Here is a 23,460-nt window from a genome sequence, read left to right on the forward strand (position 1 = left end):
AGGGGCCGCAAATTCGGTTTTAGGCGGCTAGATCATTCAGTTGACATTGTCGAAAGGCCTTTCTGCGGGTATTTTGGTCGCTAGAGCTGAAGTCGTATTCTTAGGAGTAAGCGGCAGATAGTAACTAAAGCCCAAGCTTACCAATCTTCTTTTTCTTTACCCAGCTCCTCCTGAATTTCCCAGCTATATCGAGCAAACTTGCTCGCCCGACGAATCCGCTCTCCATAAAAGATAAACACAGGCGGTACTATACAAAATGCAGTTGCCACAGCGGCAAGCACAGACATAGCAAGATTATTCCCCAACCGGTTAAACATCTGCGTCGTGAACAGCGGAAAGACACCCGACAGCAACGCTCGCATGAATGCAACAGCAGCGGTAGCACTGGCCGAGTAACTCAGATAAGCATCGGAGATATAGCCGTACAGCACGGTATCCATTTCCGTCAGCGCATAGCCTACCAGAGCGAGGGAAAGTGTGGGCACAATCCATGGAGTTTGGGTCCCAGGTGGAATAGTCCAAGCGAACCACCATAGACCAATCGCCAAGAATGGACCACCAAGTCCTAGCCCGACAAGCTTATATTCTGGCTTAATTGGGCGTCCCTGCCTGCGGAAATAGTTGAGAATGTAGCTGTCTAACACACGGGTCAATGTGCTGAGGCAAGTTCCCAGGCCGATAGCAACGAATATCAGTGAAGCGTCGGTTTTTGCAAATCCCATTGACTCGTAGATGGGTTGGAGGGCTTCAGTGAAGATGTAGATGAGGGACATGGCGATGGAGATCATCATTGCGATGACGAAAATGATAGGCTCTTGGAAAAACAGCTGGGCTGGACGAAATAGGGCTTCTTTTAAAAACGTATTGAGATCCGGGATATGGTCGTGGTTGAGTGGCGGTGGAATATGTTGCACAGTCATATCGGTGACCCGTTTCACTTCGGAGGCCAGCAACAAGGAAGGTCGTGATTCGCGAATAAAGCAGAGACCACCCGTAATTGCAGTAATAATGATGGCGAAGATATAGAAGTTCCATCGCCTGGGGAGTTGTGAGAAATTGACATAGACCATGGTTAAGTGCTACATACCAATCAAGGCCTGCAATAATATAGCTGCTCATAATGGGTCCAAGAATGAGCCCAATATTTGAAGCAATTGTCCAATAGTACATGGTCCATATTCGAGCATGCGAGTTGAACATGTCCTCGATGCTGCCGCCGATGATGGTATAAGGGATCGCGGAAAGAAGCCCGGCGACGATGCGCATGATGATAATGACCGGCATTGAACGGACGAGTCCGATTATCATACAGCAAATGGCGCTGAGACCACTGCTCACAATATACATGTTTTTGCGCCCAAATGTCTCCGACCACGGGGGAAATAAGATGGTGCCTACCACCTGGCCGAGAAGAAATCTGCTTAATGTCAGGTACGCAAAGTAGACTAAGACCAACTGATCTCACATTGTGACAAATATAAAGATCGAAAGCGTTTCGCTGATATGGTATTCATGTTTGGCTTCTGCGGCAGCTGCTGACTAGAAAATATTACGGTTAGCTCGGCAATAAGGTAGGTCATAGATAGCTTTATGGACTCACACCTGCGGTACTGGATGCTGTTCTAGTAGTATTGTTAGCTTATTGACAAAATAACATTGAGATTTAGTCTGGTCATACATAAATAGATCCAAGAGACAGATAAGGACAATATCGTAAGTCTTTCGTAGGCTAGACCAATTTCGAGGATGCCTTGGGTGATCTCGCAACCATCGCACATATTTCCCATCGGGGGTAAGCTCAAGATAATGGTCATGCAGGAGCTCAATGGCTGAAGCTTTGGGCTCGCCTGTCGATAAAGTCGATTCTGAGGAGATAGACTGCATATTGAAGCAAACCATAGAAATGATAATGAATAATGTGTGACTTGGTCACCCTTGTTTGCAGTACATCAGTCCTGTGTGAAAGCTAATCTAAAAGTGGGATTCGAGCTTTTATCATCTTGAAAATGCTTCTGCTCGGACATTTTTATGCAAACCTTGCCCCGAAGAATGAAACCCCTTGCAATATGCACAATGGGGTCTTTAGAGATCAGTCGGCGATAGATACGCGCGCGTCAATCACCTAAAATATCTCCAGGAATTTTACCTATAATCTACCAGATTTCCATCTGCTGATAGGTTAGCTAAGACATGGTAGGTAGATCAGGCTACATGTTTGAAATCAAGTCTATACCTCAAACATCACTACCATGTATGTAATTGGCCATTGTATAATGCGGAGAATGACCACAATTTCAGCCATGAGACATAGTCTAGTGACTTGATTTCTAGGGATGCCTATCTTCAACATTCTTCATAGTGACTTTTCGCGCAGCCCAAAAGGTGAAACTCTTGGAAAAATCAGAGAAAAATAGACAAAAAGAATCTGCTTATGATGTCAAGCTATGTATTATTTTCTATAAGGAATATCAAACGAGCTGTGGCCATATCTCAGACAATGAAACAAGCACTGACCGATGATGTCCGAGGATGTCCGGAGGGTCTTGTATGATCTGCAAGAGCCTAGGATTTGTATATCATTGCCTAGATTTAACATAACAAATACTGTCTTTGAGTGGACAAGAGATTAAGGATATAGACCGCGAAAAACATGTATATCTCGAATATGATTAGTTATATATAGTTACAGAGTTGCCTAGATAGAGCCTGAAACGGATATAGCAAGCAGCCATTTCTTACTAACAATATTGCTTCATTTCGGTACAATATTAACTATTTCTGGACCAGCTGAAATCCATTGTATGAACTCAGGTGTGGTACTCCGTACAATTTACACGATGGTTATACATACCTGCAAGGCGGAAGGCCAGTGGATCTGCGCCAAGGCGATCTCCGACGAGGCCACATCTCCGCACCCTCTAGCTCTATCAAAACACGACCCAACCAGCTTAGTTAGCTGAACACAATAGGTACCGTCTTCATCTACCATGAGGAAAACAAAGGAAATAAACTCCCTACCGTTTCTGACTAAGAACAGTCACTATTAGAGCGACCTACCCTAACCCTCCCATCTCCGTTGACCGCGAACCGCCCACCATGCTATCCTCCCTCTCATCCAGCATCACAAATGCTCGGCAATCAATTGCACAAGTGCTGAACTTTGCGCTTGTTCTTTCCACGGCTTTCATGCTGTGGAAAGGCCTTTCAGTTGTGTCCGCATCAAGTTCTCCAATAGTTGTGGTTCTGTCCGGTAAATAAAGCTATTTTTATGGCGGTCTGAACACAGCTCACATTCCCTTTCCACAGGATCAATGGAGCCCGCATTTCAGCGTGGGGACTTGCTCTTTCTCTGGAACCGAAACACAAGGGCGGAGATCGGAGAAGTTCTCGTTTATAATGTTCGGGGAAAGTCTATTCCGATTGTCCACAGGGTTGTTCGCACTTTCCCTGAGGTAGAAGGACGGGCGAGTGCAAAGAAGGTGAAAGAAATCACAGTGTATGTCCTCGATCATTGCCCGGCAATTTTTCTTGTGGCTACTTCCTTATGCTAACGAAGTTCTAGGGACACAAAGCCTAACTCGCATATGCTTCTCACCAAGGTAAATGACTCGACAATTCGAATGGCCTAGGAAATTGCTAACAGATCGTTAGGGTGATAACAATTTGGCAGACGATACTGAGCTGTATGCTGATGGTAAGCGATACAAGATTCGGGGCCATCTCTGAAGGTTACTGACAAGGTTAGGCCAGGATTATCTTCACCGGACCGATGATATTGTCGGCAGTGTTCGTGGCTACGTACCTATGGTCGGATACGTTACTATCATGCTCAGCGAGCACCCCTGGCTCAAGACAGTCATGCTGGGACTAATGGGACTGATGGTGATGATTCAGAGAGAGTAATGGGCGAAAATATACATTGGATAATGCCAAGAATGTAATCAAATGCATCAAATGTTACGGCAGGGAGTTATCAATAGACAATGGGTGTTCAATTATAGTGTTTACTATTCTGGACATCGATAGAGCGGCCGACATATCAAACTTCTCCACTGACGTCTTTTGCCGCGCACCCCACTTGGAGCTTCTAGCTTCACCGTAAAATCCCCCTTTGTCCTTTAAGCATCTTTTTGCACATAGCATCTTTTCCATATTATTTAGTAGATCTCTATTTATTTGTTGCTTCAACATTTAAACGCGTCTTGCGCTTAGGCGTTTCCCTGCATTCTTCAACCTCCCCGCTCCTGTTTATCACCCCGCCAAATCCACAACCGAACACCATAATGGGCAGCGTCAAGCGCATATCCAAGGCAAGTACCTATATTTCCACATGATCATCTCATCTACCAGTGTGCTGACTACCTTCATAGGAGCTGACTGAGCTCACCGAATCCCCCCCGGAAGGGATCAGGGTTGAACTGGCCGATGAGTCGAACGTGTACGAGTGGAAGGTCATCATGGAAGGGCCTGAAGGCTCACCATATCAGGTAAGTCAAACCATAGTCTAGCCCCATTTACCCCCATCATCTCCAAGGTCTCCATTAAGAGTCCCCGAACTCGAACCTCACAGTTCATGTCCAATAAACAGTGTTTCTAACCTCTCGGCAAACAATACAGAATGGCAAATTCCTAGTCAAGCTCTCCCTACCCACGGAATACCCCTTCAAGCCGCCGACTGTCTCCTTCGCAACGAGAATATACCACCCGAACGTAACAAACGACGAAAAAGGAAGCATGTGCCTAGGCATGCTCCGAGCCGACGAATGGAAACCCAGCTCGAAGATCGCCGCAGTTCTTCAATTCGCCCGGCAGCTACTATCTGAGCCGATGCCTGACGACGCTGTCGAGGGGCGGATCGCGGAGCAATACAAAAACGACCGGTCACGCTATGAGGAGATTGCGCGGGAGTGGACTCGTAAACACGCTTGTTGATAGTATTGCTGTGCTCTGATTTGAGGATTGGGTTGGGTGCTCTTTCAAAAAGATATCTTATGTCAGGAACTCATATATGCTGCCGTCTCGGAACTGAGCGCGTAAGATGTTGCATGGAATCTTGTCCGGACCATAGATTGAGTTGTCACTATCTGAGACTCACACCGTTACGACTGAAACGCTATCATGTTATTCTTGTAAATTCATCAATGCTAGATCTGATCATCACTGCTTTGATTTATAGTGTGTTACTTGGCCATGTCATCAACTGAGTGTTTTATCCATTATCCCTTTTTGGGTCTGCTCTGTTAGAAGAAGACAGTAGTTCCTGTAGATAGATGTTAGCCTTACATAGTGAATTGTCTTTTCAGTCCACCATCCCTTTCATACACGAGCATCTCGACAGATTTGAACGGTCATCCTCACTACAGCAGAAATATGGCCATCAACCATTGCTCTACCAGTCAATTTCCTCACTATTGCTACATCACACTTTTCGCGTAGATAATTTGTACAGGATTACAATACATTGATAGGTGAATCAAAAGAACCTACATAGTACAGGAACCGCTGCAATGTGTTTGTGAAATCTTAATTCTGAGTATCAATTTGCTTTTGAATGCATCTTTGAGCCATCCATCAGCAGTGAAAGCATTCGAGCATCCCAACGCAAATCAAAAGAGATATGGACAGCTATCACCTCCCTCCATAGACATAGAGCCAGAGCACAATCTCTATAGCAGAACAACTTGCCCTAGTAGCATTCTTGTGCGCTGAAATGGGAAATAGTATGTTGTTGAGTGTGGAATCATCTAACGTTGCTAACTGAGTATGGGATGGCGATGAATGGTGTAGCAGCTGAGGTCCATACCAAATGTTTTGGTGTATGGAGTCAAAATGGAGCATTAGAAAGGGGCAGGAATAGAGGTGCAAGCTGATGAATCTCTAGCACAACATTCCAGTTAGCAACAATTGACAGCCAATCCTCTTTCCACCAACATGCCAATGCTAGTATGTAACCCAGCTCCCCATTTTAAAGCAAAGCGATAGCCCTCCTACTACCAGGACGGGTGATCTCCAAGTTATCTGCAGATGGCCGAAACCCATGCTCCGACAAAGTCAAGCGATTGGCCCTCACGAAAGTACGTTTCATTTGACGCGGCAGCCGATTGAAATCCGCCACGATGCTCCGGTGGAGCGATGCCACTTTCGACTTGGCCTGTAGCCAGGACCCGTGGTGGAGATTGAGCTCCATCGGTGTTGTTGTCGGGTTGACGATTGCCAGCATGGTTCGGTCGTAGATTCCAATTGCTGCTTTGGTGTATACCAGTTCTTCTAGATCTCCACTGAGATCTAGGACCTGGTTCAGTAATAGCTTAGTTAGTAGGAAGGGCTATGCTTGGATTTGGTTGTATGTACCGATTGTGGCACTTGGGTTAATTGCGTAGATGGCATGGTAATGCTGGTATGATGATGGTGGGACAAGATGAGTTTCATAGTGGAGAAGGGGATTGATGGAGGTTCATTTGAGAGATGAGGTATGAGAGGTATGAGAAAATTAGATTGTTAGTCAATCACTTCAATAATAAGACAGAAGCAAGTAGCAGACATGAGAGGTGAGAAGCCCGTTTGCTCGTCGAGTAAACCACTTCGTGTCCGAGAGCTTGGATTATCAGGACTGAGATATAATGCAATAACTAGGACAAGAAAAACACCAAGTACATAGTTATTGTACTGACGACGAAATATAATGTAACAACCTACATGTGTAATTCGATAATGGAGTTGATGATGGATAGATCGAAGTATACTTACGGTCTGGCTGGTACCTACAACGGGGCTGGTCTTGGAATACAATTATCAAGCAGAACATTACAGTTTGTATTCCAGAGCGATCATAAAAACCGTAATATGAACATTCATTACAGCGTGTCAGAATACAACGCTACATACAACCTGGACGCCCACATCCCCAGGACGCCCAACGCTTTTTCGGCCGCATGAAGAGAGGATAATATGAGGGTAATAGAAAGAGGTAAAAAAGGGAATCATTTATGCGACATCACACAGAGGTCAACATTTACAGCTGGCCAGCAGTGTTGAAGTCCTCAAGGGCCTCCTTGACACGCTTGCTCATGGTCTTCTCACCCTCGCGAACCCAGACGCGGGGATCGAAGAACTTCTTGTTGGGCTTATCAGCGCCCTCGGGGTTACCGACTTGCGACATGAGGTAGTCCTTGTTCTTGAGGACGAAGTCACGGACACCGGTCAGGTAGGCGTACTGCATGTCAGTGTCGACGTTGACCTTGACGACACCGTAGCTGATGGCCTCCTTGAACTCCTCCTTGGAGGAGCCAGAGCCGCCGTGGAAGACGAAGAAGACGGGCTTGTCGGAGGAAGAACCGGTCTGCTCCTTGACGTACTTCTGGTGCTTGGAGAGAAGCTCGGGGTGGAGCTTAACGTTACCGGGCTTGTAGACACCGTGAACGTTACCGAAGCCAGCGGCAATGGAGAAGTAGGGGCTGATGGCAGCGAGAGTATTCTGGATGGCCAGGATGTCCTCGGGCTGGGTGTAGAGAGAGTTGTTGTCAACATCCTCGTTGTTAACACCGTCCTCCTCACCACCGGTGATACCGATCTCCTGTAAAAGTGGTTAGCATTATGTCAATGTTGTCCCTCGTTTCTCAAGTCTACTTACCATCTCGAGCCACTGCTTCATGGGGGCAACGCGCTTAAGGTAGGCGGCGGTGGTGTTAATATTGTAGTCGACGGGCTCCTCAGAGAGATCAATCATGTGGGAGGAGAAGAGGGGCTCGTTGTGCAGCTTGAAGTAAGCCTCATCGGCATCGAGCATGCCATCGAGCCAAGGGAGGAGCTTCTTGGCGCAGTGATCGGTGTGAAGGATGACAGGGATGCCGTAGGCGGGGGCCACGCTACGGATGTAGTGGGCAGCGGCAACGGCACCAGCAATGGAGGCCTTCTGGCCCTCGTTGCTCACACCCTTACCGGCGAAGTAAGCAGCACCACCCTGGGAGATCTGCAGAATAACAGGGCATTTGTCGTCACGAGCAGCCTCGAGGGAAGCGACAACAGTAGAGGAGGAGGTGACGTTCTAGATTGAATTAGTGCAAGGTTCCTCAGGAGAACACATTCGGGACTCACGATGGCGGGAATGGCGAAGCCCTTCTGCTTAGCGTACTCGAAGAGACGGAGGACATCGTCGCCGACAATGACGCCGGACTTGCGGTTAAGTTGCTCAAGGACACCCATTATGAAGTTTGTACAAAGATTCGTAGAAATCTGAAGGAGGAAAGAAGGAAAGAAGGTCAGATATCCAATGATAAAGTCGTTAAATGTAGTGAAACCAAGCTCTTACCGAGAGCTGAAAGCGGGCAGAGTTAAATAAGAAGGAGGGGCAAAAGATGGAGGGGCAAGCGTCATCGGTGAAGGGAGACAGGGCAGACTCACCGGTGGTGGAGATTTAGTGGAACTGGAGTGAGGTCAGTGTGATTTCAGGAAAAAGAGGGAAAAGAAGAGATGGGCAGATGATATAATATACTTTATGGGCTCTTGCGCTGGTGTTCCCGACCTTCCCCGTGATAGCCCGATGTTGTCGAGGGATCGGGAGCTATCAAGAGCTTAGAACGGGAGTGATGAGGCCATTGTTCCTATATCCATGGGCTTAAGCTTCAAAGTTGTTGATAACCACAGTCATAAACCCTTGCTACAGCTATTACAACTACAATAGCTATCCCAGCTATACAATAGCTCACCCAGATCCCCAGAAGTGCCCGAAGAATCCGTATTTTGTTCGTGGCGGGGCCGAGGAGTTCGAGGCCATTCGCTGCATTTCCATTTCCTATTACTATTTGTACATGTGTATGCTAACTAAAATCATGTTTCAAGATTCAATCTGGTTCCGAGTTCTAGTTAATCTCATTGGACAACATATCTGGTTTCTTAATTCATCTGAGATTTAGAATAATGTAGAATGTAGAATAAGAACACTAGAGGGGTACGGAGTAACTAGTTAAGCTTAGTCTGGTGACATCATCTATATCCCGAGGTCATGCCGTTTATCGGAACTAACTATTTCCACTACCTACATGTCTTGGTCTGATTCTGTACATATCTCTATTCAAATCCCCTTTTAATTCGATCCACCCCATCTGTACAGAAGTATGGGAGTATGTATGTACTGGAATCTAAAAAAAAGAAAAGAAGACAATCAAAGTCCCTTGCCAGCGCTCGCGTCAGGCTTCTCCATTTCGTAGAACAAGAGGTAAACCTCCTTCTGCATGCCCAGCACATCCGAGGTCTTACATTCCTTGATCTTTTCGTCGGAGATGCGCCACCAGCGATCATTCGGTTTGCGACGGCGCCGAAGTCGCGAGCTGACCCCAGTGGGGTTATCCTGGGAAGAGCGGGGTATGCTGTGAGAGGGACGCGGGGCGGACGGACTCCAGTGACCCTGATCTGTCGTTGGACTGTTACTGTCCGAGGTCGGGGACAACGTCTGTTTGGAGGAACGGGAGTTGCTCTGGAAAGAACGTCGTGAGCCAGAGGTTGTAGGCCGTGGTTGAGGAGGGGTGAGTTGAGTCGCGGATCCTCCAGATAGCGACGTCGACGAGCCTGCTCCTGAAACGCTTCCGTCGCCGTCGGCATCGGGGCTACCCCGTGGTACTATCCGAGGACTGGCCGTCGCGGAGGGGTTCTGACTGGCAGTGCGACTCTGTGCATAGGAGCTAAAGACCTCAGGTGTTGAAAAAGGCGGGTAGATATGATTCCGTCGGAAGGACTCGTAGTGCCCGCTATGGTGGCTGCCTTTGTGGCAGACAATCGCAAGCAGTTTGTACCATTTCTGGCTCAATATGCCTCCTAAGGGGAGCCGCTCCGGGAACGAGACCTTGGCCGCGTTCTTGCTTGAGCTGCTCTGATCAAAAATCGATCGCGACAAGTGGATGGCAATAACTTTTGGGAACGCTGTGATGCGCATATGCCGCGCGATCCTGCGCTTAGGGGCGGTCTCTGAGGGAGGGAATACGATACCCTCCAACTCAGCCTCAGGGTCCATCTCCAGAGCCTCCCGGAGGCGCGAAATCTCCTGGACCAACCGATCTCGATCACCCTGTGTTCGGGCGCGGGCTAGCTCGGTGGTCTTGGCATCCACCGCATGCTGCAGGCGGCATCGGTCGCAGCGGAAATCCTCAATACATTCAGTCTTGAGAAGGCCGTCGAAGCATGAGTTTAGCGTAGTCGAGCTCTTTTGTGGCACTTGTAATGTCAGGTTGACGAAAGCCGTCTGGTTTGGCTTGTACTGGTAATGGCAGAACTGGCACTCGATCTGCGACTCCATTTTGCCTTCGAACGGGAACCCAGACTCCTGGTCAATTTTCCTGAGTTTCGTGTCGATGATGGCAGGCAGTCCATTGGCTGATCCATCATCGATGCGCACCTCCACCTCGGACGAGCTTTCCTGTGGGCTGCCCTCTTCGCCTGCCGTGCTGGAAGCAGCTGCACCAATGGCACCCAGTGCTCGTTGACGTGCGCGTGCACCAGCATGGTACTCATCACAGAGTCGCTCAAGAACGATCTGCAAGAATTCTTGCGCGTCCTGCTGATTGCGGCTGATGCGCGTGCGGAACGCGTATTCCAGAGCCTGGATGAAATCACGGGCCGAGATTGTTTTCTTATAGATCGGCCGCTCGTTCAATCGGTCCAGCATCTCCTTCAATGCTCGTGTGGTTATTCCCTGTTGCAACTCCCGCAACTTGTCCGACCGCGCCCGCGTCCGCGAAACCTCATCCTCGCTGGGCAGTGTATGGTATATTTCCGGTCCGTCCAGTTGGCGCCGGTGCAACTCGTGGATCAGGTAGACCCGCAGGTCCCCCAGCCCGGCTAATGCCTGCAGCACCGAATTGATAAAGCAGTCATTGGCCAGATTAGACAGGCCCACGATGCTCTTCTTGCGATTGCTGTCGTTTGACTCATCTCCGTCAATTGTGTAATTCGGCCCGAAGACGTAGAACAGAGCAACGGCAGCGAGCGATGCCCCGGCCGCATAGGCGGCGACTGTTGTCGGCTTTTCTTGCATCAAGCAATGCGGTATAGAGGGAAAGAGGTTCGGCGGTTCGTGTAGGTGTCGAAGCAGGCAGACGTCTCATTACCCCATCCTCGAATTAGCCCGGATGTAGTTAGATAAGAGCGCTGAATGTCCTAAGAGACCTGATCACAAGAGAATTCCAATGTGGGTCAGGGTCTTCCGAGGTTGAAAGGCTGACAGATCAATTTTGAGGGCAGAATCGAATAAGTTCGGGGAAGAGGGGAGAAAGGGTGAGAGTGGAGCGTTATGCGGAGAAAGAACCACGCCCGGAGTCCAATATCAGGTTAGCCACAGTCAAACGGGGCAAACTCCGCGATCGTCACGATTCAACGATGAAGGACATGAGGACATTCCTCTCTTCGTTTTCGCGCGAGGCTCTCATTTCATCCAATGAGGCAATTCTGTGGGTTAGAACTTAGACCCCACGGACGGATTCTCCGGATATCCGTCTTACACACATCCCCGCACATAATGAGGATGACCGCGGTTCCATGTAGTCTGGGGTAAAGCCATGTCTTGCCTGGAGGACAAGGAATGACAGGGATTTCAGAATGCCTCTCTAACTATCGGAAATACGGGGCTTATGCCTCTTAGAAGAAATATAAACTTTTAGACAAGTCATCTCCGCCACGAAGCGATTCGGTTGAGAACGCAGGAGATGATTGGCCCGGAAAACAATAAGATAAGTATTTAAAATAGCCATTTTTAAGTTGACTCCATAGCTTGTCACATTGATAGAGCTACTGCAGAGCTACTGCCTTATAGGACGGAACAATGAACGATGGATAATATCTTCAGCATCTGTCATGTGTGAACTTACAACTTTTGTAGCATTCCTTATCTGTAAGTATTTATATCCGATGCACCCAATCATGTAAATTTATTCGACACCTACCAGCGCAACAAGTTTAGACCTGAAGCGACTTGGGCAGGGTAGCAACCTTCTCATGGAAGAGCTGCTCAGCCTGCTTCCAGACCCGAGCGTTGGCGCGGTCATTGAGCGTAAGAAGGCTAGGCAGGAGAGCCTCGCTGAACATCTCAGAGCTCTCACGCGGAAGCAGAGACGGGAGGTGATCAATGCTGATAACGCTGAGAGGGAGACCTCCAGCCTCCAGACCGGAGACGGGAACTGTCGGCTTATCGAAAGTGGTCGTAATGTTGTACAAAGGAATGGGGTTCAAAGGGTTGGAGCTTCTGAGGATTAGCTGTGCGCTCGCTTGCATAGTTTCGGATTTGATAACTTACGTGTCGGCGCTGACGTCGCAGATAACAGACAGGGTTCGGTTGGGGGCAGAGAGAGACTCCAAGTCCACGAAGGCTAATGGGAAAAAAGGATATTAGCCAATTGAGTCGGGAAGAGTGGATGTATGTAAAATATTACCTGGAATCTTGGCCGAGAGGTAGATGCAGTTCACGAAGATATCCGCTTCATGTGAGATTTCCTTGAAAGGACCACCTGTGGACATTAATTTGTGAGCTTAGACCAGATTTCAAGATGTTGAATAGTCATTGACTCACCTCGCGCAGTCTCTGCCATGTCCCACTCAATGATGTTGGAGTCGGGGATACCGACATCCTTGGCCAGCTGCACGGCACCGCTGCCACAACGTCCGAGCTACAGCATTGTTAATATGTGTATCGCTTTCTGTGCATCTGTGCAAGACTCACAGCTCCGATGACAAGGATCTTAGGTGCTTTGCCAGCGACCTTCTTGCCGGCCTCGAGCGCCTCCTTAACAGACTCGACCAGAAGGTCTTGGTTGGCATAGTGAACCTCGCCAGGCAAGGCCTCGTTGGGGTGTGTCAATTGCCAAGCCCAGTTCTTCACAGCCAAAGCAGATCCTGTTCCACGCTTAGTATTGATTGTATCAGGAAACGGAGTTCAAGTATAGGTACCTGCGTAACCTGCAGACCACCCGAAGGCTATTAAACAAGAGTTAGTCAATTGAGTCAAGACAAGAACACTTTGGGACAAGAGTCTTACCAGCAACTCGGCGTCCGGAATCATCAGTCAAGAATTCCAGGTCAAGCAATGTGCCCTTGCCGCGAGACCAACGGCTAAGGACATTCTCCCAGCCACCCTGCTGCTTGAAGCAATGTGCGAAAGTGACGTGGACGTGCTCCAGAGGGAAATCATCCTCCGGCAGCTCCTTGAGACCCAGAATGATGGCATCCTTAGGCGCATCCTGAACCCAGGATCCTTCCTCAACCAAAGGCGCGCCGACCTATAACAATTGATGATATTTAGGGCGAGTTCGAGCTATTACTGAGTGAATCATACCTTGGAGAACTCCTCATCTATAGAGCGGAATCAGTCATTGAGTCCAATAGCAAGGGATGGTGGGAGTATGGGGGACATGGGAAATTGGACGTACCGTCAAAGATGCGCTGAGTTGACCGCTCGACAGTCACATCATATCCAGCATCAATCAATGCCTTGCAGGTGGTTGGGGTCACTGGATGGTATATTAGCCAATTGCCTCCCCGCCATTGTAGGTGGGCTGAGACTACTCACAGGCAGACCGGGCCTCAGCAGGCTTGGTCTCAGCACGCAGCCAAATCTTTTGTCCAGCCATTTTGAAAGTAGAGAATTGAATATGATGAAAGGGAAAAAGTAATCAAATAAATATCAATGCTCTATCACCAATAATGACACAGACTTTCCCCTCCAGTAATAAGCGGGGATAGAAAGGGTTAGTTATTCCGATCCGAGAAATGACTCAGTCCCGATTATCGGCCACCAACTCAAACCTCCGAAAGAGACCCCCGGGAGGGTTTAGGGATTCAACGTTATTTAGGGAAACGTTCGAAATTATTTGAAAATATAACTTGTACTCCAGGAAGAATTTTGACATTGGGACAAACATTGGGACAAATTAGAGAGTAAAAGTGATAGGGCGGAAGTTGTAAGGCAGCGCATATGTCTACAACCATACTACGGAGTGAAACAGTTGCTTGTCTTAAAACGTCATACATGATCAAGAAGATATTGCGTAGAACTTCTGTGGTTTTTGAATTTGAAAACTTCCCCGCCCAAATTTCGGTCAGGAAAGAATATTCATCTTATTGCAGCACGTGTACAGTGACACCAATGAGGAAGTGCCGAACATGAATAGTCATGATTCAAAGTCGGAACAAATATGATGACATGGATGTCACTCGCGAATCTGTAAATATAGTGACCTCGGTTTATTCAAGCACCCTTGGTCCGGCTGCGAGTCCGGCTACCAACGCCATCTCCTGGGACAATCTTGTTCACAGCATCCTTGATCTTCTCCTTCTTGGACCGACCAGCCTTCTTCTGTTCTTTGTTGTCTGGATTGGAAGCAGCAGCGGCGGTACCATTAGAACCAGTGACATGATCTTCGTCTGTCTTCAGTTTCTTGGTATCAGGCCCATCCGACGGTTCAGGCTTTCGTTGCTCATCTTCCGCCAGAGCTGAATCAATGCCACGCTTTTCGCCCGGCACTGTTTCATTTGTGGGTCCTACTGGAACCTGCGACTCATGGGCAATAGGAATATTGCCGAGAGCAGATCCTGCGGGCTCTGTCACGGATGGCTCAGTTTCTGGAGCGGGCTCGGGTGTCTCTAGCCCGGCGTCTGCCTTTAACTGGTCGGTATCTATATCGGGCTTTGCTGTTTCAGGAATAGGCGGGCTATCCGTTTGAGTTGTGTTTACTCTGTTCTGGAATGCACCTGAGTGTTCTTTGACTAGCTGGGCAGTGTCCCGATCTATTATATCCCTTAGTCAGCATATGGCATAGTTACACCTGGGCGTTAACTAAACAAAGAAAGACTGTCCTGCAACCATATTTCCAGGAAATAATTGGGCTGCTTAGACCAATTACTCCTCGGATTCAGCAGTAGTGCATGGAAACCACGTACCTGAATCTGCATTGCGGGCTCCTTCGGCCATTGTAGATCGGTGATGTCAAATGCCGCGACAGCGGGTTATAAGTTGGCAAAGATTGAGTGGGAGAGTATTCGCAAAAGCAATGCGACTGTAAATCTTGCTCAGGTGAGCTTGTACAAGGAGAAAAAAAACCACAGAGGAGTCGATCAATTTGGGGGGATCGTTAGGTGAGGTCGCGCGGTGACGTATTTAGAGCACTGGAGAGCCCTCGGCTGATTCGCCGCTCCAGCCCTCCAACTCTCCACGGCATTCTGTCGCACAGCCTCACCAGCTGCAGAATTACAATTGCCACGCAATGTTATCCACAAGACGTACTGTGACTAGCACGGGTTTGTTCGAGGTTAGTACTCGACCACAAAGGCTGTAAATCTTATCATTAGCTAGGAGATGATGTATGGATGTTTAGGTTATGCTCTTCATTGAGCCCAAACAGCTTGTCTAAAAACCGGCTGAGCCACTATTGACAATGGCTTATATATATATCACAGGAAGGTCGATATTTCGTATATTTAGTACAACGAAGAGGCATTTTTGAGATAATTGATAGTATTCAGGTGCATCTCAGATCACACACCTCTAAAATACTGGTTCAGCCAAGTCTGCCTGGTGACTCAAATCTCTCGGACGATTTGGCAAGCAATGTATGTACGACCGCCAAGAATATGAGGCTCAAACTCGGAGTGGAGTCGCGAGAGTGTATTTCCTTTGCGTGATGATTTGGAAAATGAAGGTTCGTCAAACATCCATGCTGAAAGAATTCAATTGTGTAATAGTACACAGACATGCGGAGGGGAGTTGCAGTGTGACGACATCACTGAAGTTGACCTCTTTTGTGGTTGAAAGATAGAGAGATATGTGTGTCTCCTGAGTGTTGGTGGCTTGAATGTTTTTCAAGAAACCTAGCTTTGTGCGAGAGTAGAGTGATTGTTCGATAGGTTTTGAGACCAGCAGATCATGTAAAGCTCCAGTTTAGACGGGCGATATGTTCCTCCTCAGACGATGTGTGTGACTTCTCAGCGACTGGAGTTGCTGGCTGTTCCGGTAGCAGTTCTGAAATATGTTGCTCTAGCCGTGAGATATCACGGAACCTCTTTCGGTCAACGAGGACACGGAGAGCCTCTGAACCAATCTCAAAGAAAGCATCACGCCTAGTTTCATTCCAGGCCTGGAATTTGCTTGGTGAGAGGTTCTCCACAAATTGGAGGAACGGGCGTGGATCAGGATCTGTTGGGTGGCAGACAGCCACAGATGCGAGCAGTAATGACCGAGGAGACAGCACAGAAACCGTATCTCTGAACTGATCATAAACTAGTGTTGATACCTGCTCCCCCGATGGTTTATGCTCCATGGCCAGACGGCTCAGGTGGGCGCCTGCAGCCAGGAGCATCGGCTTCCTTGACTTATGGGAAGAAGTACTTTGGAAATGCATCTGGCATACACTCAGATAATGTGCCATCGCTGAGTTGAAGCCATTTCCGAAGCAGAATTCTGCATCTATAAAATCAACAAGGAGATGATTAAACGTCTGCCGCGCGAGCCCTTCAGTCATCCGGCCATTCTGACTACCTAGGTCCTGGCTCATGAGCATCTGCAACCACTTCATAACAGTACTGTGTAATCCCTCTGCCACCATGAACTTGGTCAACGACGTAGTGACTGACCGCAAACGCAGAAGCATTTGCCTCGATGTGCCGTCTGATGCCCAATACCAATCAACGATCCTCGATGCAACCCGAGATGTATTCATATCGGCCGGGGACCTGGAAAGTAGAAGTTGAGACTTCAGACAATCATTGATTGTGAGGGTAGTGACTGAGCCAGCTGCAGCCATTTGATCAAATACGGCCATGGGCTCTTCGGCTAGTCGACGCTGGCCCTCAATGCTTTGCAATGTGGTGGGTTCTCGTGAGATGGGTTTAGTCGGAGTAATACGGAAAAGCGGATTGTCGAGGATATTCTGCAAATGCTGATCGGTTGCATGCGCTGATGATTCAGGGTTGGAGAGGGGCCGGCCATGGTTGTTGCCTGACGCGGGATAAGCCCCATCTAGTTGGCGACGAAAAGAAGACGTGAGGGCATTTAACAGTTGCTGAGACTCTCGTGGAGTACGAGGTAAGGGTTGATGGATTTTAGGCCAGGACTTGAACTGAAAAATGGATGTACCCTTCATGATGGTTTAAGAGTTTCAAGGTTCTGAGGGATGATGTGCATCGAGGTAAAGAGGAGGATCGACGAGGGCGGTGAAACTAGCCTTCTGTCGCCCAAAGCGAAAAAAAGGTGAATGACGAGTAGAAGAAACCAACCACACTGACACGAAACAATTTTCAAAAATTATTTCCATTCGGTCAATGGAATGCAACGAATTATCTAGATCTATAAATGTCTTCCAATATAATTATTCGGAATCAGATTCCGTTCAAAATGTAAAGAAACCAGTAAAGATCCCTTTGTTACTGTAAATCCCCCCCAGCATCCAATAAGCGCCACTCGCTAAAAGCCAGGCAACGCCAAGACTTGAAGGGAAGCAACTCAGATCCCGTTAGCTTTTGATCCTTTCTTCAATCTTGTCATCTCCTAACGCATTCTCCCTCTCCCCCAATTAATCTCTTTGATTTTACCTCTTTCTTTTGTCTCTTCTGGCCCTTGTGCCTGTGGTTCTGGTGCTGTTCCTCTTCTGCGAGGGTGCTCCATTTCAATAGCCTTTCCCTGCGAATCGTGACCTCCTTCCTCAATACTTCTCCATCTCACACATCTTCATCAATCAACATGTCCGATATTCAGAACCGGTCCTCCGCCTCGCGGGGTAGAGTATCCGCCCGTGGTGGCCGTGGCGGCTTCAGCTCCAGAGGTGGTCGTGGTGGAAACAGATCTGCAAATGATAATTCAGACATCTCATCCTTTGAAGAGGGTGAAATTGGACAGATGAAGAAGAAGTACTCCGACACTCTGCCAACTCTTAGGGAAATGTTCCCAGACTGGAAGGACGAAGATCTGGTATTTGCACTGGAAGACTCGAACGGCGAGCTCTTGGAGGCAATTGAGCGCATCAGTGAAGGTCGAGTTCCCGTCAACCCCAATCTCCCCGACTCGAAATCAATCGAACCTTGTGATTCGAAGACCGTGACTGACTGGCTTTACAGGTAATGTATCTCAGTGGGGTGAGGTCAAGAAGAAGACCGCAGACCGGACTCGTCCTAAGCCCAAGGAGGCCCCCAGTGCCTCGACCGAGACGACTGCAGCTTCTGCTCGTGGAACCCGTGGTCGCGGTGGAATAGAGGGTCGTGGACGTGTTCGCGCAGACCGAGGCCGTGGCGGTCGTGGAGGCCGTGCAGGAGCGACTACAAATGGATCTCGCGCAGTATCCACTGCTGTAGAGACTCCGGCGCCTTCTGCTATTATTGCTATCACATCCGAGTGGGATACGCCTAAGGCAGAGGAGACTTATGCAGAGCCCACAACTGAAGGCGAATTGGACTTGCCCGAGCCTAAGAGCAGTGTGATCCCTGAGGGCACAAAGAAGGGGTGGGCGAGTCTTTTTGCCAAACCACCCGCTCCTCCGGTGCAAAAGAAGCCCGAAGCCGCTCCTCCTGTTCCCGTCACCGAGAAGCCCACCGAGCCTGTCGCCGAGCCATCTCCCCCCGCCCCCGCTCCCGCACCTGTGTCTGCGCCCGCTACCTCACAGAAGACACCCGTCGCCAAGCCCACCCATCCCGTGATCCCCGCCATTCCGACCGCCGCCGTTAACCCTCCTCAGGACGACTTGACTGAGACGAACCTCGAACAAATCCCCGATGCATCCGCCCCCGCTCCTACCGCCACCGCCGCAAGCACCATTGGCAGTGGTATTGATCCCGCAGCTGTGGCCGCAGCTGCCCCTACTCCCTCCCGCTTCCCCGCGTCTGCATACCCTCCCAGCGCTACCAAACAGGGCCGTACCCCAGGCCTTCAACGCCGTGTGATGGAACAGCAGCAGGCTGTGGTTATGCCCGGCAATCACGCAGTAGACCGTGCTGCTGTTCAATTCGGTAGCATGGGACTGAACGGTGACGCTATTGACATCGATGAAAACCGCGAGGAGGCCGAGACCCGCGCTCAGCCCCCGCAGCACTCCCCCGTTGCCCCCCGTGCCTCTCTTCCACCCGCGACTCAGGCACCCCACTCAATGGAGTCTGGTGCCGTTGGGCGTCCTGCCCCTGGTTTGCCTCCGGTCCCCCAGGGTGCTTCCGCCGACTCTTTTACCGACTTCGCTCGTTACTCTGAGCCCCAGCAGAAGCCATTCGATCCCTTCACCCAACAGGTGAGCCAGCCGCAGCCGCAGATCCCAGAGCCATTCGCCAACCAGGCTCCTGCTCAACCTACTGCCACCACCGGCAGCGAGTACTCTCCTTTCTACGCTGCTGAGCAGCAGCGTTTCCCCTACTACGCTTCCTATGGCTCTTACGGCCAGACCCAGGACGCCCCCGCCGGTCCTCGCGCCGGAGCTGGGTTTGGTGTCTCGGGTGCTGAGGCCCAGGCTCAGATTACCACCACGCAGCCTCCTAACCGCTACGGCCCTGTTGACGCCACTAACAGCGGCCACAACACTCCCAATCCCACCATTCCCGGTGCAACCCAGCAGACTCCCACTGCTCAGCATATGCCTGGCCAAAGTGCGCAGCAGCACGCCTATGGCTACCAATATCCTAACTACTACAACAACCCCCACTACGCTTCTTACATGAACCAGATGGGCCAGCAGCAGCAACAGCAGCAGCAGCAATACGGTGGCGGTAACCGCCCGAGGTACGATGATGCTCGCCGGTATGAGGATCACTACATGCAGCAGCAACAGCAGCATAACCAGCAATACGGCTATGGTAGCCAGTATGGTCCCTATGCCGGTAAGGGTGGCATGTACGGCCAACCCCACGGGGCTTTCTCTTATGACCAGCAATCGTCTTCCCCCGCAAACACCGGTAGCTTCAGCCAGGCCATGCCCAGCCGCGACTCTGTCTACGGCCGTACTGGCTCCGCCCAGCAGTCTGATAACCAGTCTGCTACTGGCGCCAATGCCTTTGGTACTGGGATGTCGGATGTTTTCAGCCGTTCCCAGGGCAGCTTCGGCCCAAATCCTCCCATCGCCGGACAGCCCCCTGTTGCCACCGACGAGACCAAAGGCTTTGAGGCTCCCAAGGCCGGTGGTCCTAGCCCCTCTCTCGCCCAGAACCGTCCGGGATCTGCTACCAACAGCGTCCCAGGTCAGCCCCAGGCACAGACTGGTCTTCCCCCGCTCCAGGGTCAGCAGGGTCAGCAGTCCTTCGGTAGCTACCCTCAGCTAAACCCGCAGTACGGTGGACTCGGTGGACTCGGTCACCAGGGTGCGGCCACCCAGACTCACCAGGCCTCTGGCTATGGTAACAACTACGGGGCAGGCTTCGGTAACTACTATGCGAACTCTGGCCGTGGCGGCTGGGGTGGCAACTACGGCCACTAAAAAGACAAAAAGAAACGAAGGGGAGACATAATGACCCACCAAACACATATGGCGTTGCATTTGCGGATGATTTGAAAAGGGGTTTGGTTCTTTGTCCACTTTACAGGGACAGAAACCTCTAATGTCTTGTCAAAAGGACAGACAGAACTCAGACGATTTCTTTTCATCTTTCTCTCCTCAACATCTGTGTAATCTCTACTTCTCTTTTTTTGGGGGAGCTTGGCTGGTTTTCTTTACTTTGGGGGATTGTCTTCTTGATGTTTATTTGTTTTCTTTCTCGTTTCCTTGCCATTCCTCTCAGCCGTCTTGCTTTTCTTTGCTACCACTGCTCCCATCTGATGCGGTCTCTGTATTAAATTCACCAATTCCTCTCTAGGTTTCTCTGTTTTTCTTTTTTGTTTTCTCGCTATAACCTAGTCGGTGTCTATTCGGGTACGGTGTGTCAATTGTTTCCGCGGACGGTTTTCCAGTTTTTTTTTTTTTAACCTACTTCTCCCTTCTGTTGTTCTGTCTTTGTCCCTCACCATGTGCAATATCGGTCGATGATTATGATGTATGGCTGAACGGGTCTGGTAGAGGTAGATCCAATGCCCAGTTGCGTTCTGGGCTAAAAGTGTCATGAATTATGTATGTCCTGTACTGTCCAGTGTGGCGCCTATATATAGAGACTGTTCTAGTATTGTACATTGTAGCTTTCTCGTAGTCACGGAGGTACTAGTTGTTCGTCATTGACGCAGCATTCAGCCTCGACATGAACTTTCACCAAGTTCAAAGATGTAAACTATCAATTATTTCAAGATACCATATCATTATATGGAAAAGTTGAGCCGTCCAAGCTTATAAGCAAGTGCGCGGCTTCAACTTCAACCTGGACCGGGAACTATATACAATCGAAATGCAAAATGACACGGTGCAGAATAGGAATCCAAAAACGTCAAATCTATGTTGTGCAAGCTAGGTCCCAAGAAAAATTCAGAGGGCGACAGAGAATTGTCCAATCCCAGCAATAGTCTACTCGGTGAGACCGAGACCCTCGCCGCCAATCTTGTGGTAAGGCGGCTGAGCGCCAGCAGCCTTCTGAGCATCGAAGCGCCAGATACCGCCAGTCTTGTCGGCCTCGAAAGGAAGATCGATGGCTTTAGCAAGATGCTGGATTTGGGGGTCCTCGGCACTCTCCTCAATACGGCTGAAGAAACGGCGCTCCCACTCGCGGCCTGCCTCCTTCTCGAGGCGGCGCTGTTCGCGCTGAGCGGTCTCAATGCGCGACTTGTTCCCAGATACGGCATCCATGTCGCCCTTCTGGATGTTGGCGGCCACCTCGCTCCAGGCACGTCGGCTCTCGTACAGATCTTGATGCTCGAGGGGAGCCAGGGTGAGCGGAGTGACGGGGTCCTCCTTGGAACTCCAGGTGTCGACGACGTCTTTGGTGTGGGCGTCCTTGATAATGAACTTATCCGACCACTGGCCCTCTACAGTGTAAAGAGGCTTCTTCTCGCCCTCGCTTTCCTTGAACAAGCTTGCGCTGAAGGTATTCTTCTTGCCGCTCAGCCAGCCCTTACCAGAATAGTCGATCTTAGCGACATAGCCAGTGCTGCTGACAATCTTGGTTGACTTCTCCAATTCGACGAAGGGCGAGCCGTAGATCAGCGATTCGATGTGTAGGTTGGGTAGTGTGATCAGGTATTGCTCCTTATCGTCGGATCCGGGCTTGGTGAGAGTGTACAGCGCATGGCCAATCTGCTTCACGAGGATGGTACTAGAAAAAGAGGCCTTCTGCGCGTTATATCCTTGCAGCTGTGGTTGTACTGTCAGTTATTAACATCTCAATGACTTGGTACAATCTTTATCCACTCACCTCGACACCGTTTGCCTCGTTGCAGATAGCGTAGGCTGTGGCCGGAGGATGGTGGCTAGTATTCAATCAGTGGGTTGTAGTTTTATACAAAAGTGGTCTCGCGTACCTGACTTGTTCACTGATCAAGGTAGTCTCCCCTACTTCCGCGTCACCCACCCATTTGCCGATAAACAGCTCTCCCAGGAACGGGTTCAAAGGCTTCTTCTCACTACCGAGCTTCTCACTACGGCTGCAGTATTGCTGGCGCAGTGTGCTGAGGAACCACTTGAGAACCAGCAGAGCACGCTTCGCGGGATCGGCCTCCTTAGCTGGTGCCACGAAGAGGGCGGGGTGTTCGGCCCAGTAGGCGGAATACTCGGTGAGAGAGGTAGTAGACAGGATGAAGGGAGGAGCGGTCAGCGAGGATAGATCGCCATTAAAGGAGGCAATCGACTGGAAATTTGTTAGCAAAGGTATACTCGAACAAAATGAGCCTGTATACCTTTAGGAAACTTGTCCATGAGCCCTTGCTATTAGCAGGGACCTGACTCTGAGGAGACATATTTTGGAATAAGAATGAATTCGCAAGCTATTAAATTGGGCTCGAAATCTCCAGGACAAAAGCAAAAAGCGTGGGGGAGGTAGGTAGAGGGACAAAGTCGGTCATTGGCGGTCAGAAGGGGATAACGTCATGGGCAGGGGCTGAACAGCCACAACACCAGAATAGGCATTCTTCCAGATACTCCTTTTGAAAGAGTTTTTTTATTAAATGATCAATAGTTAACTAACTAAATAGTCAACTAGTTAACTACTTATTTTATAATTACGTAGTTAGTTACGTGTAGGTAGTTATATACTAGCATCTGTTCGACATGTGAAAGACTCCCATCTCACTAGCCGTAGTGGGTCAGTACTAGGTAACAAAATGAATGAGGAATGAGAGCCTGAATTTGAAAAAAGCTAGTAAATATCTATTAGCTTATAAGATCCCCAAAAGATTTACAACATACATTATAGTATAGTTAGGTGTTTTTCTTCGTCTTCCATGCCCAACTAGTACTCCGTACGGATTAACCGTATCTCCGGCACCCGTAGCCCCCGGATTCTTTTCCGCCCCTCTGCCCTACTCAACAAACCCGCCGGTCTTCTCCCCGAATCACATTCGTCTATCGCCTCTAAACTGGGAAGAATGGACCCCCAGAGATG

The 23,460-nt window shown here is 49.4% G+C and overlaps 11 protein-coding genes across 11 annotated transcripts; 3 read left to right on the top strand and 8 right to left on the bottom strand.

The window, feature by feature from the left end:
• Positions 1-137: 137 nt before the first annotated feature.
• On the bottom strand, positions 138-1,884 carry LCP9604111_2756 (uncharacterized protein; the record flags this gene model as incomplete). Its single annotated transcript, XM_039070268.1, has 5 exons — positions 138-1,038; positions 1,088-1,417; positions 1,466-1,539; positions 1,601-1,622; positions 1,679-1,884. 5 exons carry the CDS (start codon positions 1,882-1,884, stop codon positions 138-140), a joined length of 1,533 nt encoding a protein of 510 aa, XP_038931508.1.
• Positions 1,885-2,837: 953 nt separating this feature from the next.
• sec11 (signal peptidase complex catalytic subunit SEC11) lies at positions 2,838-3,903 on the top strand (the record flags this gene model as incomplete). Its single annotated transcript, XM_039070269.1, has 7 exons — positions 2,838-2,840; positions 2,957-2,969; positions 3,038-3,250; positions 3,307-3,496; positions 3,563-3,599; positions 3,652-3,694; positions 3,746-3,903. The coding sequence occupies 7 exons, from the start codon at positions 2,838-2,840 to the stop codon at positions 3,901-3,903; spliced, it is 657 nt and encodes a 218-aa protein (XP_038931509.1).
• Positions 3,904-4,283: 380 nt separating this feature from the next.
• Positions 4,284-4,932, top strand: LCP9604111_2758 (putative ubiquitin conjugating enzyme (UbcB); the record flags this gene model as incomplete). Its single annotated transcript, XM_039070270.1, has 3 exons — positions 4,284-4,310; positions 4,371-4,487; positions 4,618-4,932. 3 exons carry the CDS (start codon positions 4,284-4,286, stop codon positions 4,930-4,932), a joined length of 459 nt encoding a protein of 152 aa, XP_038931510.1.
• Positions 4,933-5,965: 1,033 nt separating this feature from the next.
• LCP9604111_2759 (uncharacterized protein) lies at positions 5,966-6,429 on the bottom strand (the record flags this gene model as incomplete). The annotated part of the gene is made up of 2 exons (XM_039070271.1): positions 5,966-6,292; positions 6,352-6,429. 2 exons carry the CDS (start codon positions 6,427-6,429, stop codon positions 5,966-5,968), a joined length of 405 nt encoding a protein of 134 aa, XP_038931511.1.
• A 583-nt stretch (positions 6,430-7,012) lies between these two features.
• LCP9604111_2760 (fructose-bisphosphate aldolase FBA1) lies at positions 7,013-8,202 on the bottom strand (the record flags this gene model as incomplete). Its single annotated transcript, XM_039070273.1, has 3 exons — positions 7,013-7,573; positions 7,631-8,044; positions 8,095-8,202. 3 exons carry the CDS (start codon positions 8,200-8,202, stop codon positions 7,013-7,015), a joined length of 1,083 nt encoding a protein of 360 aa, XP_038931512.1.
• Positions 8,203-9,160: 958 nt separating this feature from the next.
• LCP9604111_2761 (putative ubiquitin C-terminal hydrolase) lies at positions 9,161-11,026 on the bottom strand (the record flags this gene model as incomplete). The annotated part of the gene is made up of 1 exon (XM_039070274.1): positions 9,161-11,026. One exon carries the CDS (start codon positions 11,024-11,026, stop codon positions 9,161-9,163), a length of 1,866 nt encoding a protein of 621 aa, XP_038931513.1.
• A 917-nt stretch (positions 11,027-11,943) lies between these two features.
• On the bottom strand, positions 11,944-13,610 carry lys1 (saccharopine dehydrogenase (NAD+, L-lysine-forming); the record flags this gene model as incomplete). Its single annotated transcript, XM_039070275.1, has 10 exons — positions 11,944-12,226; positions 12,281-12,353; positions 12,417-12,491; positions 12,554-12,650; positions 12,704-12,876; positions 12,931-12,957; positions 13,019-13,259; positions 13,316-13,332; positions 13,410-13,490; positions 13,550-13,610. 10 exons carry the CDS (start codon positions 13,608-13,610, stop codon positions 11,944-11,946), a joined length of 1,128 nt encoding a protein of 375 aa, XP_038931514.1.
• Positions 13,611-14,227: 617 nt separating this feature from the next.
• LCP9604111_2763 (uncharacterized protein) lies at positions 14,228-14,950 on the bottom strand (the record flags this gene model as incomplete). The annotated part of the gene is made up of 2 exons (XM_039070276.1): positions 14,228-14,766; positions 14,920-14,950. The coding sequence occupies 2 exons, from the start codon at positions 14,948-14,950 to the stop codon at positions 14,228-14,230; spliced, it is 570 nt and encodes a 189-aa protein (XP_038931515.1).
• A 949-nt stretch (positions 14,951-15,899) lies between these two features.
• On the bottom strand, positions 15,900-17,117 carry LCP9604111_2764 (uncharacterized protein; the record flags this gene model as incomplete). The annotated part of the gene is made up of 1 exon (XM_039070277.1): positions 15,900-17,117. One exon carries the CDS (start codon positions 17,115-17,117, stop codon positions 15,900-15,902), a length of 1,218 nt encoding a protein of 405 aa, XP_038931516.1.
• A 596-nt stretch (positions 17,118-17,713) lies between these two features.
• Positions 17,714-20,420, top strand: LCP9604111_2765 (putative RNAPII degradation factor Def1; the record flags this gene model as incomplete). The annotated part of the gene is made up of 2 exons (XM_039070278.1): positions 17,714-18,002; positions 18,088-20,420. 2 exons carry the CDS (start codon positions 17,714-17,716, stop codon positions 20,418-20,420), a joined length of 2,622 nt encoding a protein of 873 aa, XP_038931517.1.
• Positions 20,421-21,431: 1,011 nt separating this feature from the next.
• On the bottom strand, positions 21,432-22,816 carry LCP9604111_2766 (OSBP family protein; the record flags this gene model as incomplete). Its single annotated transcript, XM_039070279.1, has 4 exons — positions 21,432-22,214; positions 22,276-22,330; positions 22,382-22,707; positions 22,757-22,816. The coding sequence occupies 4 exons, from the start codon at positions 22,814-22,816 to the stop codon at positions 21,432-21,434; spliced, it is 1,224 nt and encodes a 407-aa protein (XP_038931518.1).
• Between the last annotated feature and the right edge of the window lie 644 nt (positions 22,817-23,460).

Source organism: Penicillium roqueforti (genome assembly GCF_015533775.1).
Source record: "Penicillium roqueforti strain LCP96 04111 chromosome Unknown scaffold_03, whole genome shotgun sequence".
Classification (NCBI taxonomy): Eukaryota; Fungi; Ascomycota; class Eurotiomycetes; order Eurotiales; family Aspergillaceae; genus Penicillium; species Penicillium roqueforti.